Genomic DNA, 16,730 nt, shown 5'->3' with positions numbered 1-16,730 from the left:
TATATTCTCTTCTTTTTTTTCTATTTTTAAATGCAATACAATAATCATAAAATAAATGGTAAAATTATAAAACAATTGAGCTATTTAAAAGTCAAAAAAAGGAATAAAGATCAGAACAAAAAAAAAATATATTAAATGCAAACATAATTATTGCTCATTGGTTATCGCAGCCATAAAATCCCGGATTAAAATACAAATTTTTGTTGAAGCCACGATCCTCGTTGCTCACCGTTTGCAAATGGTCACGTTCCGTGCGTTTGGTGTTCATTTGTTCGCCGATTATTTTAAGTAAATCCTCAAGATGTGTATCGTGTGCATGTTCAGCCAATACTTTACACAAAATTTGAACGTACCAGGAACCTTCGACCGGATCACGGAATGCATTATAACCGGATACCGTTGAATAGCATATTTTCATATCATAAAATGTGGCAATGCTCTCTCGTTTTGTACTTGGACTCGGACTCGGGTCAGGCTCAGTTAATGTGACTCGACTATCACTTTCAGTTATGCGTTGAATCCCTTCATTTTCTGATAATGAAGACCTAATGAAGATACAAACATTTTTGTGAATATAATTCATTACACATTTATTGACACACAATTTGTTTTCATTATTTTGGACGGAATGTTTTCTTGACAAACAATTTTGCAAACATACAGCATTCGTTTAGACGTTTTAAATCTATAATTAATTATAAATGCTTATTAATGCTTATTGTCAATAATTAGAATCTTCAGGGCTGTTATAGGCGCCGCAGAGGTGTAGGCACTTTTATTATAAGTGCTGCTCTTTCTTTGTATTCAGGTGCTGTACTTAAAAAATGATATGAAATAATCGAGTACCCGCACTTCTCCGGTGCCAATAACAGCTCTGCTTAGATTTTAGGTATGTGTGTGTGTGTGTATCGTAAAATGTTAAAAGTCTATATCTATTCATAAAGGCCCGGATTAAAAAATAAATTTTTGTTGAAGCCGCGATCTTCGTTGGCTGTTGTTTGCAATTGATTGTATTCGTTGCGTTTTCGATTCATTCGGTCGCCAATAATTTTGAGCAAATCGTCAAAGTGTGTATCGTGCGAATGTTGTGCAAGCACATTGCATAGAATTTGAACATACCATGAACCTTCCACTGGATCACGTGACGCAGTTATAGCAGGCAGTGTTGAGTAGCATACCTTCATATCGTAAAATGTTGGCACATTTATTCCTTCAGCAAGATTACCGGTTATCTCGCGTTCAAGTGTTTTTCGTATCACTCCATGATCGGCCAGTGGCCCCCTTCAATTTATAAAATACAAACAATCAACAATTTGTAATATATTCTATGTTTTGTTCTATTTATGATCTCTTCCATATGTTATTTCGAATTTACACAAGCCATTGAGCGAACGTGCTGATTTTTTTTACACAATTTCTAGTTATTGAAAAATCGCAAAATTTTAAATTTTGAATTTGTGTTCTTCGCATAAAAAAGGATCTACGCTCAATCGATGGCAAATATACATCAACAATGATTACCTGCAAAATGGGAAGAGAAATATCTTTGGCTTTCCGAGCAACGATTGGCAATTGAAGTTATTAAATTTCGTCAAAATATCTTCAACATCCATTTTTGCTCCGTCCACAAATTCCACTTCATTCTGTTCACCGTGACTAAGTACAGCAAATACAAAACAGTCGTAGTCTTGAATCTCCTTAAACTGAATGATATTTTTTAAAAAGTCCAAAAATTCCTGCAAATTGATATATGTGGTGATTTGTGGTGATTGTTGGTGTTTTTGTTACTAATAATAGTACTTACAGATTTTGTTAAATCTTCTTGCACACATATAAAAAATCCCATTTGACGAAATACATATACGAGATTGTCTCGATCTGTTTCAGCACCATTCCGCCTGCGATATTGATTCCTAAAGTGTATATTATTTACAATTATCAGTATTCCTCGTTTTTCCGAATGCATTGGATCTGTGTCGGTGAGAAATGCGTAAACAATATAAAAAAAATCTCTTCAAAATAGTTCAAAAAAAAAAACTGTATGGGATCAAACTTACAAATGCCGACTTTGGATGTACTTTCGCCATGGAATTCGGTTGAAAATTTCACTGGCATTTGTAGTTCAGCGTTGATTTGTTCCTTAAATTCTACAATTTGTGGTTTTCGAGGTGGTAACTTAAGATTATTTCCTAGGCTGGACTGAATTAATTGATTAGACAGTTCTCGAATTCTCGGCGATATGGATGTCGATGTGGATGGCATTGCATTGTAATGAATATCATTATTATTATTGTTGTTGTTGTTGTTGGTGGTGTTATTAAAATTATGGTTATTGTTGTTGTTAACATGATTGTTAACATGAGTATTTGCCACATGATTTGTGGCTTGATGGATGAGCCCACTTTTAAGTTGTCGAATGCTGGGCTCTTCATTGTCATATCGTGTACGATATGATACATGGGTTAATATTTCGTATGCATCAGGAAAATGCAATTGGAGTATATGCAACAGTACTTCGTATGCCTTTGGTCCACGATGTGTTATTTTTTCGAACAATTGTTTGTGACGGGCCTCTTCGGTTGGTGCCAACTAAAATAGACAAAATCATATATGCATTCGGATGTTTGCTGCATCGCAAGAAAAATAGAAAAAAATGTTTACCTGAATTTTATCAACCATCACTCTGAACAATAGCTGATGATCAAGACAGGCCCTTACGAGAATATCATATTTGGTAAATTTAACTAGTCGGTCGATATTGCTTAAAATTTTTGTCCGATGCTCTTGCTCCATTGTTGCTAATGTGAAAAAAAATATGGCAGAAAAATGTGTGAATTATAAATGGCGTGTAAAATTCAATTGAAGTTAATTAAGTTCTTTTTCGGTACCCTTATCGGTACGTAGATGTGAATGTGTGAAAAAAAAACTTTGTATTGAATTTGTGAATTAGCTCAGTTATAAAATTTGAATTATTCAAACACACATCACAATTACGCACAATTTACACTAAAAAATGACTATTTTTTCTCTAACATTTCAATTTAGAGGTATCTTGCGGGTCCAAGTGGTGGACATGTTAAAACATGATGACTAATACATCAACAAAGAAACTGTTTTTTTTTAAACACAATGGAAGGTATTTTCTTGAAACTAAAGGATTTTTTTATTTAAATTTCGTTTTCATTACATATTCATCACGCTTACCTTTGCATGTGTAGGCCTGCACACTAATTTGATTTCATTAAATCTAAACAAACTAAAAAAACGAAAAATAAAAATAATTTACTAACAGCACCCAGTATTCGTTGCAGTCTCGCTTTTGTTTATTAGTTCTTTCAAATGTACACTTTTTATTACATTTTATCTGAAACGTCAAGGTAAAAATGGCGGTGCATGTATATGCATATTCACAATAAATATCAATATAGATAACTATTCGATTCCATTAAAAAACTGCAAATGTTCACACTTTTTAAAAATTCTCAATTTTTTAATTTGAAAATAAACAGATTTTCTTTTTTTAAATAAACAAATGTAATGCACATTACGTTGCACATCACATCATTTTCGATCGCAAAAATAAATTGAACAATAAATATGTATGACCCTGATCGCAACGGTTTTGTGTACAGCGCCAAATCTACACTGGACGTCATTTTTGCGAACTAAATCGCAAATGTACATTTTGCTTGTCACTTGACACAGCTAAACAACAACCAAAAATACTGTATCAACTCATAGACCGACACTTTTAGTTTTTTTCTGTTGGTTCACTCACATTGCATCGGGAACAAAGCTGCATTATTTTCGAATTTAAGAATTTTGTTAGAAAGATTAATCAAACAACAATAATGGCAGACGCTGAAAGCGCACAAAAACGATGGGAAATCGAAAACGAAATCGAAACACTTCCACCCAGCGATGAAATATTTCGATACGATGGACAAGAACAGCAACAGTTTTTATCAGCTCGTAAGTGTAGTCACGCAAAATATCGTGATTAAATTACAATCGTCTCGATTAATAAATTTTTATCTGTTCGTAGGTCCATGGGAAAAAGATCCACATTACTTTAAGGATATTCAAATCTCGGCATTGGCATTACTCAAAATGGTGATGCATGCCCGTTCAGGTGGTTCATTGGAAATTATGGGTCTGTTGTTAGGAAAAGTCGTTGAAAATACAATGGTAAGTGGTTTGACAATGGTTATCGCATACATATGAAATTTCATTGTCTTTGAAATGATGTTTATAGATTGTGATGGATGCGTTTGCATTGCCGGTTGAAGGAACAGAAACGCGTGTCAATGCACAATCACAAGCATACGAATACATGACGGCATATATTGAATCCGCATCGGAAGTTGGACGCTTGGAAAATGCAATTGGCTGGTATCACAGTCATCCGGGCTACGGTTGTTGGTTATCTGGTATTGATGTGTCAACACAAATGCTGAATCAAAATTTCCAAGAACCATTTGTGGCCATTGTTGTTGATCCAGTGCGTACGGTGTCGGCTGGAAAAGTGTGCTTGGGCGCATTTCGAACATATCCCAAAGGTTATAAACCACCAAATGAAGAACCATCGGAATATCAAACAATTCCATTGAATAAAATTGAAGATTTTGGCGTTCATTGCAAACAATATTATGCGTTAGAAGTGAGCTATTTCAAATCGGCTTTAGATCGAAAATTGCTCGATTCATTGTGGAATAAGTACTGGGTCAATACATTAGGCAGTTCGGGTTTGTTAAGCAACACCGAATATACAACCGGTCAAATATTCGATTTATCAGAAAAATTGGAACAAAGCGAAGCCAGTTTGGGAAGGGGGCCATTTGTTGTATCAAGTAAGTGCCTCATTTTTTTACTTACTTTAAAACACCGAGTCTTCTATTGTTTTTTTTTTTTAATTCATTGCAGGCGGTGATCCAAATGAAAAACGTACTGAAGACAAACTCACAAAGGCCACACGAGACTGCAGCCGCGCATCAATTGAACTGATTCATGGCCTAATGGCACAAGTGGCAAAGGACAAACTCTTCAACTCCATTGGCACCAAGAAATTGAACCAAATTTAAGAAGAAACAGAAAATCTCTCGGATAAAAGATAATTCAACATTGTTTCTAATTTAATGTAAAGCAAATAAATTTCAAACTTTTATGTAGCTTATACCTCCACGTTTTTTTTTCTAACCAAGACAATCTTATCAATGTCAGATAATTCGAATAAACGAACCAAATACTCCTCTCTAAATTTTTTAAAAAATAAATGTTTTATTCGGTCACAATTCGACATTTATTCGGTCACAGTTTAACAACATAATTGTAATTCCAAACTACAGTGATTATTTTCTTAATGTCTACGACTATCAAAAAAACTTCTTAATACATAACTTGTTTGGGTTCTTTTTGAGTGTAAGCTGGTGTAAATCTCATTCGTTTGCCTCGATATAATTCGGCGGCATACGGGAGTAGAGCTGGTTTTCTTACAAATATTCCACGTCCTTCTGGTGTCCATGCATGAAAGTTTGCCATTTGACTTGGTGGTATGTTAACAGACACCCAACCGGCAGATGACAGTATGATATCTACAAAAAAATATCAAAGAGTCAAACATACTTCAAATCAAAAGGCACTAGAGAGAAAAAAACTACTCACCGCAAGCGGATATTGTTCGGAACTCTGCATAATTTCCGATTGAAATTTTATCTGAATGCCGTTTGAGCGCTGGAAATTCTTGCAATCGTTTGTCAGTGCCGCGTGGAACATTCAGTATATCGGTGCCAAGACATTGTTCATAGATTTCGTCAGCCATATTTGTGGACGTTATTAATATGGACAATTTTTCAGATGCATACACAGCCAATCGCACTTCACTGGCGCCGCCGGTATAATCAATACGTCCAAGTCCAGATAGAAATAGCGTTTGACCGGGATATAAAATGAAAACTCTTGGCCATAGAGTTTCTTTTGGAATTGTATAGAGCAATTCTTCGCTGGTCAACAAATTGATGATTTGCTCATTTTGTATAACACCCGGTGTATCGTACAGCCATTTTCCAAATTTAAACGCTTTATGATTCTCATTGAAGTATTTTTCTAATGGTGGTGCATCCGTTAACTCTACGGCACTTTCAAATTTTGATTCCGGTTCAAGTTCATAAGTTAGACCTAAACAACGATGTTAACATTCGGTCATGTGATTAATAGATATTGACTTTAAAATGTTCGGGAAAAAAAACAAAACTCACCAATATGTTCCATAAGCGTTTTCTCTGGTTGTCTACCTAAGGGGAGAATCACAAAAGAAAAGAATAAAATAATCGTAAAACAATCAATAATATTTTGGTTGTCTACCGCTAAACACTTGACTTAGACGTAGACTTTCCAATGCTTGTCTTTGTCGTTCTTCATTCTGCAATCGTTTTTGTCGTTCAATCAGCAGCGCATTTGATGGTCTTGCAATGGGAAATTTTAACATGCGAAGCGTTGTTCCCGGCCATAAACTGGATGTTGCACGCCGTATTAGACTTCTGGCTCGAATTTTGCAATAATCTGATCCTAATAAAGCATTGAATAGCGTACTTTTACCAACATTTGTGTTGCCCATCAAATATACATCGCCTTTATTTGGCCAAATTGCATAAAGAGTGGTGATTAAATCTTCAATTCCATAATTCGTTTTTGATGATATTAAACATGTATGTTTGATATTCGTCTTTGTCAATCCCGACTGGATTAGCGAATCTTCCAAGCATTCTTTGATGTGTTTCAAATATTCGATGGAATCTTGTGGCAAAAGATCGATTTTATTACCAACCACAATGACCGGCCGTTTTTCGCCAATGATATCAACTATATTCGGCCATATTGAGCATGGAAAATCGGTTAAATCCACCATTAAAATTGCAAGCGCCCATTCGTCTTTGATTTTTGATAACATATTTATGTAGTCATCGGCATTGACCTGTACTTTGAGTGCGGTATTGTAGTTTTTCAAAAAGTGACATCGTTGGCAAGTCAATCGTTGGAGTGTGTTCTTGTCGTGACCTTTTATCAATTCGCTGGGCAAATAGCCGGGAATGCTGGGATCGGCACAATGTAAATTTGCACCACATCCATGACATGGTACATTTGAAATTCTCGCATTTGGATCTAAAATCAGACATTTTAATATAGATTTTTTTTTTATTTGCATGAAAAATGTCTTGTTTACCTGGTGTTCCATACTGTGTTTCTGGCATCAACTCTTTTTCATCATACGTTTCATAGTCCTCCATCCAATTGCCGGGCACCGATTGCAGTTCATAATCAAGAGCCGATTGTCTCATATTCAATTCCGTTAATATTTCCAATTTTGCTTTTGCCAATACCGCTTTTTCTTCCCTTTTTTCCGGTGGTTCCGATTCGTTTACAACTTTCAATGGTTCATCTTCAGCTACTGGTTGTGTTTCCTCATTTTCTTTTAATTTAGAAATTTGGGCAAATTTTTGCGCAATCAATGATACTGTTGGTGCTCTTGCTTTTTCTAATCGTTCCTTATAATCATTGGAGTTGAGTTTAAATTTTAATTCGGCTCTTTGTTTATATGATAGCGGTTTCTTATATGATTCAACAGCCGAACTATAGATAATGTCCGATTCATATTTCTTAACTAACGATACAATTTGTGGATCAATCGGAGTCTTATGGTAAGCAGGTTCGTCCAATTCGATTGATTTAACAATATGCAACAATCGTCGATTTGTTGAAAAAATGGTCAATTTTTGTGACGACTGTAAAATTCGAATCATCTCGAAAAATGTTTGTCAATTTCACAGAAAATCGATGAAGTATTTGTTTTTAAAATGCACCGCACTTATTCATTACCAACGTATTTGCCTAAAATGTTTTTATATTCATTTCAACATTGGACATAACCTTATACACGTGTGTGTATGTTTGTAAGTCTCTATATCATATGGTGAAAAACTGTCAGTGTCAGCCAATTGACAGATGACATTTTTGTGATTTCAATAGTTGCCACCGTACAAATGTGTGGCGTTTCATTGAAAGCGTGCATACTTCCTTCATCACAAAACTAAGTCTTTTCTTTTCAGATCCGAACAAGAAGACACAAAGGTTCGTGTTTTTACAATTTTTTTTTTAATTTCTAATCATCCACGATATTATCCAGTGAATTTTTTTAAAAATTATATCAGAATTTTTATTAGAATGTTCTCTGTTGAGATGTATCAATATTTTTCGATGGAATATAATAATTTTAATATATTTTCTGGATTTTTTTCAGGCGAAAATGGGTCGCCGTCCAGCTAGATGGTGAGTGTATAGCAATTACCTTGTGTTGATATGAAATGTGAAACCGAATATTATGACAAAGAGAAATGTGTGAACGAGTGATTTAAGTGTGACTCAATCCAATCGCCTTTATTACAAAATTATTTAAAAAATCGATTTAATTTCGTATTAAAAACGATAATTTAAATGAAGGTAGATAAAAAAACACGTCATTGGGTGAGGTAGAATAGTTTTCCAAAATTCTAACCTCAAAATGACTGTAACAATTCATTTTTTGAATGTATGCGAGTGTTTCACGTGGAAAAATAATTGTTAACACGTACGGAATTTAGTTGGTTGTTTTTTTTCGTATTTTCGCATAGATCTTTTTAGATATAAAATTGTGATTCATTATGATTGGAATATATACTAAATGTATGTATTCTTGTTTACAGCTACCGCTATTGTAAAAATAAGCCGTATCCAAAATCACGTTTCTGTCGTGGTGTACCAGATCCAAAAATCCGTATTTTCGATTTGGGTAAAAAGAAGGCTTCGGTCGAAGATTTCCCACTATGCGTTCACTTGGTGTCTGACGAATATGAACAATTGAGTTCAGAAGCTTTGGAAGCCGGACGTATTTGCTGTAACAAATACTTGGTCAAGCACTGCGGTAAGGATCAATTCCACATCCGTATGCGAGTTCATCCATTCCACGTCATTCGGATCAACAAGATGTTGTCGTGCGCCGGAGCTGATAGGTATGTGTTGCATTTGCTGTTGACTATTTTTTTTTTCTTCATCATGTCATGTGTTTGGTGAATCATGGATATTTTATGATGATATTGCTTCGAGCACTGGGTTATGAATTCTATGATTACAAACCTTTTTGACATTCTTTAACTGATGCCATTTATCCGAATTCACATTCACGCCGTGACATAATTTGATAGACACATGTCGACACAGTCGATGTTTTGCCTGATTTATTCATTTATTTTTCGTTTTGTGTTCATTAACAGACTCCAAACTGGAATGCGTGGTGCTTTCGGTAAACCACAAGGTACCGTAGCACGTGTACACATTGGCCAACCAATCATGTCAGTGCGTTCAGCTGACCGTTACAAGGCTCAAGTCATTGAAGCTTTGCGTCGTGCTAAGTTCAAGTTCCCAGGACGTCAAAAGGTAATATAATATAAAACAATCACATTTTTTCTTCTCTCATTTGCAAACAATTCATAATTTGTTTATTTACTTTGTGCACAGATTTTCGTTTCAAAGAAATGGGGATTCACCAAATTCGATCGTCAACGTTATGAAGAACTTCGTGACGAAGGACGTTTGGCTCCAGATGGTTGCAACGTTAAATACAGACCAGAACACGGTCCAATGGCTGCCTGGGAAAAGGTTCAAGCTCAAATCTATGCTGAATAAATTTGATTTGTAATCAACGGCATACATGCTGGACATCTTAAGCAACCGATTCAATGAAAAAACGAAAAAAAAAATGAAATAAAAACAACATTTTTATTACATTTTAATTGTTTCTTATTCTTTTTTATGTTTTTTTATTTTTGTTTTGACCATACTCTGAGATGCATAATCAAGACAGATATTATAAAACATGGGTCTGTTGATACAGCATCTTTGAAATGTTTTTTTTTCTTCTCTTTTGGATAAAACAATATTTTATAGTGAAATTACAGTCATTGATATATTTATATCAGAATGTGATTTGAATTGTGAGTTCAAATTATGCTCAGAATCGCTTATATTGGAAAATAAGTGTTTTTTTTTTTTAATTTCAAACTCTCTTGGGCAGTTGCTTTTGAAATCAAATATTTTCCACAGACACGATCAAAATGGCTTAGATCCAAAACTCATCTCTGTTCGACTTCATAAATTAAAACGATACGTTTTCGATTCAAATGAAATGACTTTTTTGGGTAGTTAATTGGTTACTGCAGCCTTTTGTTTTCAGAGATTTTGCATAAAATCCATGAAAATGTTTGTCAATGTGTAAAAGGAATAAATACATGTACAGATTTAAGCCGCATTTTATGGCTATACAAAAATACCTTACTTATGTGTGCAACAAACGGAGCATTAAATTTTATTGCAAATTTATTTACAAACAAAAGAAATTCTATAAAAAGAAAGACGTGCGTGCCATTAAAATATTTCGGTGAGTGATGATGTACTGCATCAAATCAGCTTTTATTGGTATTGCCATGGAATGTTGTGGAATCGTTTTTTCGAGGATGTGATCCTCTTAAAAAAGTAATATTAGTATATATCGCAAATAGCGCATATTTGACATAATTCTTTACTTGGACATAACAGTGCTGAACATAACAGTGGTGTCATTGTTTGAAATTTATTAAAATGTCTGCACTTTTCACTTGTTGACGTAGCAATATGAAATCGAACCGAAATAAATCGTCTGTCAAACATCTGAAAATGCTTACATTTTAACTAACACAAATACATTGAAATTGATTGTTTGGCAAATTTTTGTTCATAGTTGTTAAACCGTTTTCGCTTGAGATATAAATTTTTCAAAAATCATGCCAAATTCTGTCCGTAGTGGAGAGTCCAAATCGACACAAAATGCTTTGCCATTTCGCTTGTGAACGCTCATTAAGGTCAATACATACAAAAAAAAATTATTCTAAGCCGTGCGCCGTATGCGCGATCTAGCATTTTGCTGCAACAGTGAACATACACTCACACAAATACATCGACTGAACAATCTGCAAAATTGTAGAACAGCGGCTTAAACTCTGGGAAAAAAATCTCTTTCAGTCTTTTCAGTTCAAATAGTGCAACAAAATGGATGATAATCAACCAAGTACCTCATCAGGTAATTTGAATTATTCTTTTTAATTTTCGAAAGAAAGAAAACCGGTGAACAATTGATTGGTACAAAGAAAAATTGGCTTTTATATTCGATTTCCGCAACAACAATTTTTACATTCTGCGTTTAGTTTGCAAACAAAACTTTTTTTAAACAAACCCCGAGTAGAAATGCATAGCATCAAATTAACGGTACAAATAACAAATCTATTGCGCACTTGTTGAATATATGAAACCATTTAACCGGCTAGTGTGCAATGTATGTCGGTTTTTTGCTAGTGTTTAATGATTGCTTTTGCTCGTTCGAATTGATTTTTTTTAGAAAATGTGCACGTTACAATGTGATTTCTTTTGTTGATTTGGGTATTCTCAATAATCACGACAATCATTTAATATTTTTTACAAAAAAGAGTCTGATTCATCTGAGCATTCACAAAAAAATCCTGTAATTGCATTGAAATAACGAAAAATCAATCTCAATGAATATAAAAATCAATTTCCAAGAATTGTTTTATGCGGCTATGAAAATGAATTATCAATTCGACATGGATTTATATTACAAATGCGCTTGTGAACGGCCACCAATATGGTGATTCATGCTAATGTCGCCGTCGCGTTTGCGGCGATACATGCGATGCAATATGAAAAGAACAGAACTCACACAAACATACGAACGGTTTTGTATACATACTTTTGATTGTCCAGAAAAATTTGCAAAGCTAGCAAAAACCACAGCTTAGAATTCGGTTCAAAAAAAATTCTCGTTCATTTCATTTCGAAAAGTGCACTAAGATGGAAGGCGCTAAAGAGCCAGCAGGGACTGGTAATTTTTTTTTATTTATCGACGAGAACGTATTAGAAAATGTCCAGCATTTCTACTGATTTAATTTAAATTACTTCGTTTTTTTTTTATTTGAGGAATGTCAATTTTTCACATATATAGCAAACAAGTGCTGTTTTTTTTAAACAAATCGTGCATATCATAACGGGAAAAATAACAAATAGATGATTCAAATGTGATAATTCAAGTAGTCTAACAAGTTATGTTCGACCATTAGTGATGTTTTTAATGTTTTTATTTTCATTTCGATTGTTTCGGAATCCGCTAGATTAATAATCGGTGTTGTGAAATAATGGAAAAATGTTCAAAAATATTATTTTTTAATAAATGATGTGCATTTTTTTGGTTGTTGTGTTTTTTTTCTATAGCCAAACGGCCTCGTGATGATCAAGAAGAAGGACCATCAAAACGACGAAATGTTGAAGGTAAGTGAATGTAAAAAATGTGTAACAATCGTTTGTGTGATAAAAATGTGAAATTCAACGTAGAAAAAAAAAACTATAATTTGATAAAGCAGGCAGTGACCGACGAAGTCGAATGCCGCAAATTCTGCATACACGACCGCATGATTTGGCCAAAAGTTTTACCGGTGGCGAACGTGTAAAATTGCAAGCGAATTATTTTCGTTTGTTGAAAACACCCGAATGGAATATTTACAAGTATCATGTCACATTCGAACCGGAATGTTTGTTGAGCCGATTGCGAAATGCATTAATCATGCAACACAAGGAAACGATTGGTGGATTTTTGTTTGATGGTACGCAATTGTTTGTAACACGAGACTTGGGTGGTGACCGTGGGGTTGTTAATTTAACATCAAAAACACGCACCGATGAAGAGTATACTCTGAAACTTCAATTCACCAAAGTCGTTCAAATGGATGAACAAGAATCGCTGCAAATTCTCAATTTAATTTTGCGACGGGCAACAGCTGGTCTGAAGCTACAATTGGTCGGTCGTAATTTCTACGATGCAGCATCCAAGGTAATTTTTGAATTGATCGAAACAAAATCGGTTGTGATTAAATAAATGTGAATTTATCGATTTATGCGTCGTTCGCTTTTTTTCAATCGTAGATTCCATTGAACCAATTCAAAATTGAATTATGGCCCGGATTTGCAACGAGCATTCGCAAGCATGAACAGGATATACTACTAAATTGTGATGTGGCGCATAAGGTTATGCGTATGGACACAGCTTACGATATGTTGCAAGAGCTAGTACGCACCGATCGAGGTGGCTATCAAAATAATTTCAAACAAAAGGCACTTGGATTGACAGTGCTTACCGCATACAACAATAAAACATATCGCATCGATGATGTTGATTTCGACATATCTCCCATGACAACATTCGACCAACGAGGCAAAGCAGTCACTCTTGTGGACTATTACCAAGAGGTAAATTGAACAAAACGTCAAAGAATGATGGAATTTTATGTGTGCTTTCTTTTCTTTGTGTTTGTTAGAAATATCGCCTCACCATTCGGGACAAAAACCAACCGCTCTTGATAAGTCGACCAAAAGAAAAGAACATTCGCGGTGGATCGGATAAACCGATATGGCTCATACCAGAGCTGTGTCGCATCACCGGTTTATCGGAACAACAACGTAACAATATTCCGTAAGTGCAATTCAAATCAATGCCACTAGGATGAATTTTAAAATTAAATCCAAATTCTTTCTAGTTTGAAGAATATGATGAAACCGTATTCACAGATGGTGGGACGCACACGAAAAGAACGATTGTTACAATACAACAATCGTGTGCGCAGCACACCCGAAAGCATTAGTGTGTTGAGAGAATGGAATCTTGACTTGGAAAAAAATTTGGTGAACGTTGAAGGGCATAAGCTCAAGTCCGAAATATTGTACTTTGGTGGCAATAGAGAACATACGTAAGTTGTTAATTGTTTAAATTTTGTCCAAACAAAGCCAAATATTTATGAAATGTAATTGATTATATGATTTGTTTTGATTCAATCAGTGTTCGAGATGGTGGATGGGATCGAGAATGTGGTCGCACTTTGAAACTATTTCAAACAAGTATCGAATTGAAGCGATGGTACATCATATTTCCAAGCATCATGGAACGTGATGTGAACCGATTTGTTAATCGAGGCATCGAATTGGCCGGCAACATGGGCTTCCAAATCAACAAACCACGAAGGTAATGAACTAATTTCGATTTTTTTTTAATTCAAAATTAATTCGAGCATTGTTATTTTAGCGTTAATGTGAATAACGATCGCGCTTTAGCCGGTGAAGTTGATCGCTTGGCCAATACCAATCCACAAATGATGTTTTTCGTTGTAACATCGAATAAAAACAACAACGCCGACGTGTAAGTATAAAGTCAATTGAATCATCAATAAGTTTTGTCCATTTAAACTAAACTCAATGTTAACTTTATTCAAAATGTAGCTACTCGTCGATCAAAAAGAAGTGCTATGGCGATAATGCGATTCCGTCGCAAGTGGCCACCAAGTTCAATCTTACCAAAGATAAAGGATATGATTCGATCGTCACAAAAATCATCATCCAGATGTGTGCGAAGTTGGGTGGGGCACCATGGGGTGCGAAGATCCCATTGGGCGGTGTGATGACCATCGGTTTTGATGTGTCGAAGGATTCACAAAACAAGAATATGTCATATGGTTGTTTGGTGGCCACCATGGATTTAAAAAGTGATTTTAGCTTCTTTGCCACGGTCAGCACTTACTCTTCTTCCGAGACGTTATCGAACGAATTTTCAATCAGCGTAAAAAAGGCCATCATTGCTTACCGCAATAAGCATTCGCAATTGCCCCGAAAGATTATCATCTATAGAGGTGGTGTCGGTGATGGTGACATTCAATATGTCAAGGTAATTTGAACATTTTTTTTTTAATTGAATATCTATCCATATATTGTTCGATCGATATTCATAATTGTCGTTTGTATCAATTTCAAGGATATGGAAGTAAAGAATTTGGAAACAAAGTTGAAGGAGATGTATGCATCTGCGGAACAACCGCTTGAAATGGCATTCATGATTGTCACCAAAAAGATCAATGCTCGCATTTTCAATGGTGATCGTAATCCAGATTGTGGAACCGTCGTGGACGACGTAATCACACTGGCCGAAAGGTAAAATAAAAAATATCAACTGAATTGGTGAATTCTAATAAATGTTGTTGTTCTTTTGTTATAGGTATGAATTTTTCTTGATTTCGGCATCATCAACGCAAGGCACCGTTTCGCCAACAAATTACAACATTATCCACGACACATCGAATCTACCGCCGGATAAGCTACAGATCTGGACATACAAGCACACACACTTGTACTTCAATTGGTGCGGCACCACAAAAGTACCAGCCGTTCTGCAGTATGCCACGAAATTGTGCTTCTTGGTTTCAAACTACATGCATCGTGTGCCACACAATCAATTGGAGCAAAGTCTATACTTTTTGTAAACAACTGGCCACCGAATTTACCAGTTTCCTTTTTTTAAGTATAAGTTTGATTTAAGTTACATCAGCCTTTAAGAGCCAACCCGTACTTGCAAACAAGATTTCAATCAAAGACATATTTTTTACAAAAAAAAAGAGCATGATGTCATAAATGACAAAAAAAAATCGGGACTAGCTTCAAAAGTTAAAAAAACTAAAAAAATTTCAAACTTGCCATATTTTTCATCTTATAATTATAGATAAACATTTTTTCGTTTCTACGAAGAAAATGTCCCCTCAATGGAGACTTTAAAAGTGCTTAATGCGTAAAAAATATTATACGCAATGTTTTGAATGCATACGAAACTCTGTTTTGAATGCATACGAAACTCTGTTAAGTATGGAGTTTTTGTTTGCACTTCTCATAAATAACAGTATATGCTCATGCATAAGCACTTTTCTCTGAACCTACTCGGTTGCATAAAAAGACATACCATATCAAATCCGTTTACGCTATCAGTTTCTTATATTGTGTATGTGGTTTCGTGACTGTCGCCAGACTGTTTACACAGTGGAAGATATCATATTCAAAAATTACAGCAACAAAAAAGCATTTAGTCAGTAATTAAGTTCATGATGAATTTTGATTAAACATTATTCTAATGTTTGAACCGAAAAAAATCAATGTAAACACCAAACCAATACCATTCAATCAATAATTGAATTTATCTCTTTCTTACACAAACAATGTAACTTAATCATAAGTTTGAATTTTAAAGCCGAAAATATCATTTTTCTCCGAAAATAAAATTAACAAAATCTACTCAGAAACCCAGACATATTTTAAATTTTTATTGCAGCCAATTTTCGAAAAATCAAATTTTCTCACGTTTCTCGCATTTTTTTCAACACTTAAAAATAAATCATTCATCAGCTTGGTGAGTAGGAAATTTTATGGCCGAACATAAACAGACCACGAAATTTTTTACAAAAATCATAAAATGGTATAATTTATTGATCATTGATGCATATTGTTTTTTTTTTACAACCATATCTAATTCGCACAATAGGTGGTAAGTTTTAAGATATATTTTGAATTTCAATTGTCCTCACAACCAGATAATGATACAATAAATTATTAACTTAAAAAAATGAAACTAACGCAGAGTAACTGAAACAAGATATTTGGAATGTGTTAACTTTTATTGTTCAAGGACAAAAGTACAGAGCATGAGATGTAGATAGTGTCGTTAGAATGTTTGAAAGTACTGTAATGGAAAGCAGCGTGTTTTTTCAAATCGACAATTAATTGGCGGTATT

The 16,730-nt window shown here is 34.6% G+C and overlaps 5 protein-coding genes across 10 annotated transcripts; 3 read left to right on the top strand and 2 right to left on the bottom strand.

Annotated features, from left to right (window-relative positions):
• Positions 1-79: 79 nt before the first annotated feature.
• On the bottom strand, positions 80-3,505 carry LOC116346867 (caspase Dronc). Of its 3 annotated transcripts, XM_031777118.1 has the most exons (8): positions 3,358-3,505; positions 3,205-3,256; positions 2,662-2,798; positions 2,058-2,589; positions 1,805-1,971; positions 1,522-1,736; positions 1,120-1,281; positions 80-545 (listed from the first exon to the last, which is right to left on the bottom strand). In XM_031777118.1, exons 3-8 carry the CDS (start codon positions 2,791-2,793, stop codon positions 155-157), a joined length of 1,599 nt encoding a protein of 532 aa, XP_031632978.1. In that variant the 5' UTR covers positions 2,794-2,798; positions 3,205-3,256; positions 3,358-3,505; the 3' UTR covers positions 80-154. The 3 variants fall into 3 exon arrangements, with proteins under 3 accessions (XP_031632978.1, XP_031632977.1, XP_031632979.1); XM_031777117.1 differs by lacking the exon at positions 3,358-3,505 and having other exon boundaries at positions 3,205-3,347; XM_031777119.1 differs by lacking the exons at positions 3,205-3,256; positions 3,358-3,505 and adding an exon at positions 2,889-3,019.
• Positions 3,506-3,706: 201 nt separating this feature from the next.
• LOC116346813 (COP9 signalosome complex subunit 5) lies at positions 3,707-5,173 on the top strand. The gene is made up of 4 exons (XM_031777036.1): positions 3,707-3,972; positions 4,046-4,188; positions 4,256-4,850; positions 4,924-5,173. The coding sequence occupies exons 1-4, from the start codon at positions 3,852-3,854 to the stop codon at positions 5,079-5,081; spliced, it is 1,017 nt and encodes a 338-aa protein (XP_031632896.1). The 5' UTR covers positions 3,707-3,851; the 3' UTR covers positions 5,082-5,173.
• An 82-nt stretch (positions 5,174-5,255) lies between these two features.
• Positions 5,256-7,931, bottom strand: LOC116346811 (nitric oxide-associated protein 1). Its single transcript, XM_031777033.1, has 5 exons — positions 7,220-7,931; positions 6,361-7,158; positions 6,255-6,290; positions 5,662-6,174; positions 5,256-5,591 (listed from the first exon to the last, which is right to left on the bottom strand). Exons 1-5 carry the CDS (start codon positions 7,794-7,796, stop codon positions 5,386-5,388), a joined length of 2,130 nt encoding a protein of 709 aa, XP_031632893.1. The 5' UTR covers positions 7,797-7,931; the 3' UTR covers positions 5,256-5,385.
• Positions 7,932-8,018: 87 nt separating this feature from the next.
• Positions 8,019-9,768, top strand: LOC116346812 (60S ribosomal protein L10). Its single transcript, XM_031777034.1, has 5 exons — positions 8,019-8,124; positions 8,294-8,322; positions 8,736-9,041; positions 9,303-9,465; positions 9,547-9,768. Exons 2-5 carry the CDS (start codon positions 8,300-8,302, stop codon positions 9,712-9,714), a joined length of 660 nt encoding a protein of 219 aa, XP_031632894.1. The 5' UTR covers positions 8,019-8,124; positions 8,294-8,299; the 3' UTR covers positions 9,715-9,768.
• A 1,227-nt stretch (positions 9,769-10,995) lies between these two features.
• Positions 10,996-16,247, top strand: LOC116347062 (protein piwi-like). 4 transcript variants are annotated; one of them, XM_031777463.1, is made up of 11 exons: positions 10,996-11,143; positions 12,346-12,402; positions 12,495-12,961; positions 13,054-13,377; positions 13,446-13,600; positions 13,665-13,874; positions 13,964-14,146; positions 14,207-14,320; positions 14,401-14,842; positions 14,930-15,105; positions 15,170-16,247. In XM_031777463.1, exons 1-11 carry the CDS (start codon positions 11,113-11,115, stop codon positions 15,432-15,434), a joined length of 2,424 nt encoding a protein of 807 aa, XP_031633323.1. In that variant the 5' UTR covers positions 10,996-11,112; the 3' UTR covers positions 15,435-16,247. The 4 variants fall into 4 exon arrangements, with proteins under 4 accessions (XP_031633323.1, XP_031633321.1, XP_031633324.1 ...); XM_031777461.1 differs by having other exon boundaries at positions 12,492-12,961; XM_031777464.1 differs by lacking the exon at positions 10,996-11,143 and adding an exon at positions 11,904-11,959.
• Positions 16,248-16,730: the final 483 nt, after the last annotated feature.

This window comes from Contarinia nasturtii, unplaced genomic scaffold (genome assembly GCF_009176525.2).
Source record: "Contarinia nasturtii isolate CC-2019 unplaced genomic scaffold, AAFC_CNas_1.1 Cnas_scaffold_1699, whole genome shotgun sequence".
NCBI lineage: Eukaryota > Metazoa > Arthropoda > Insecta > Diptera > Cecidomyiidae > Contarinia > Contarinia nasturtii.
This window is presented reverse-complemented; position numbering and strand designations above follow the sequence as displayed.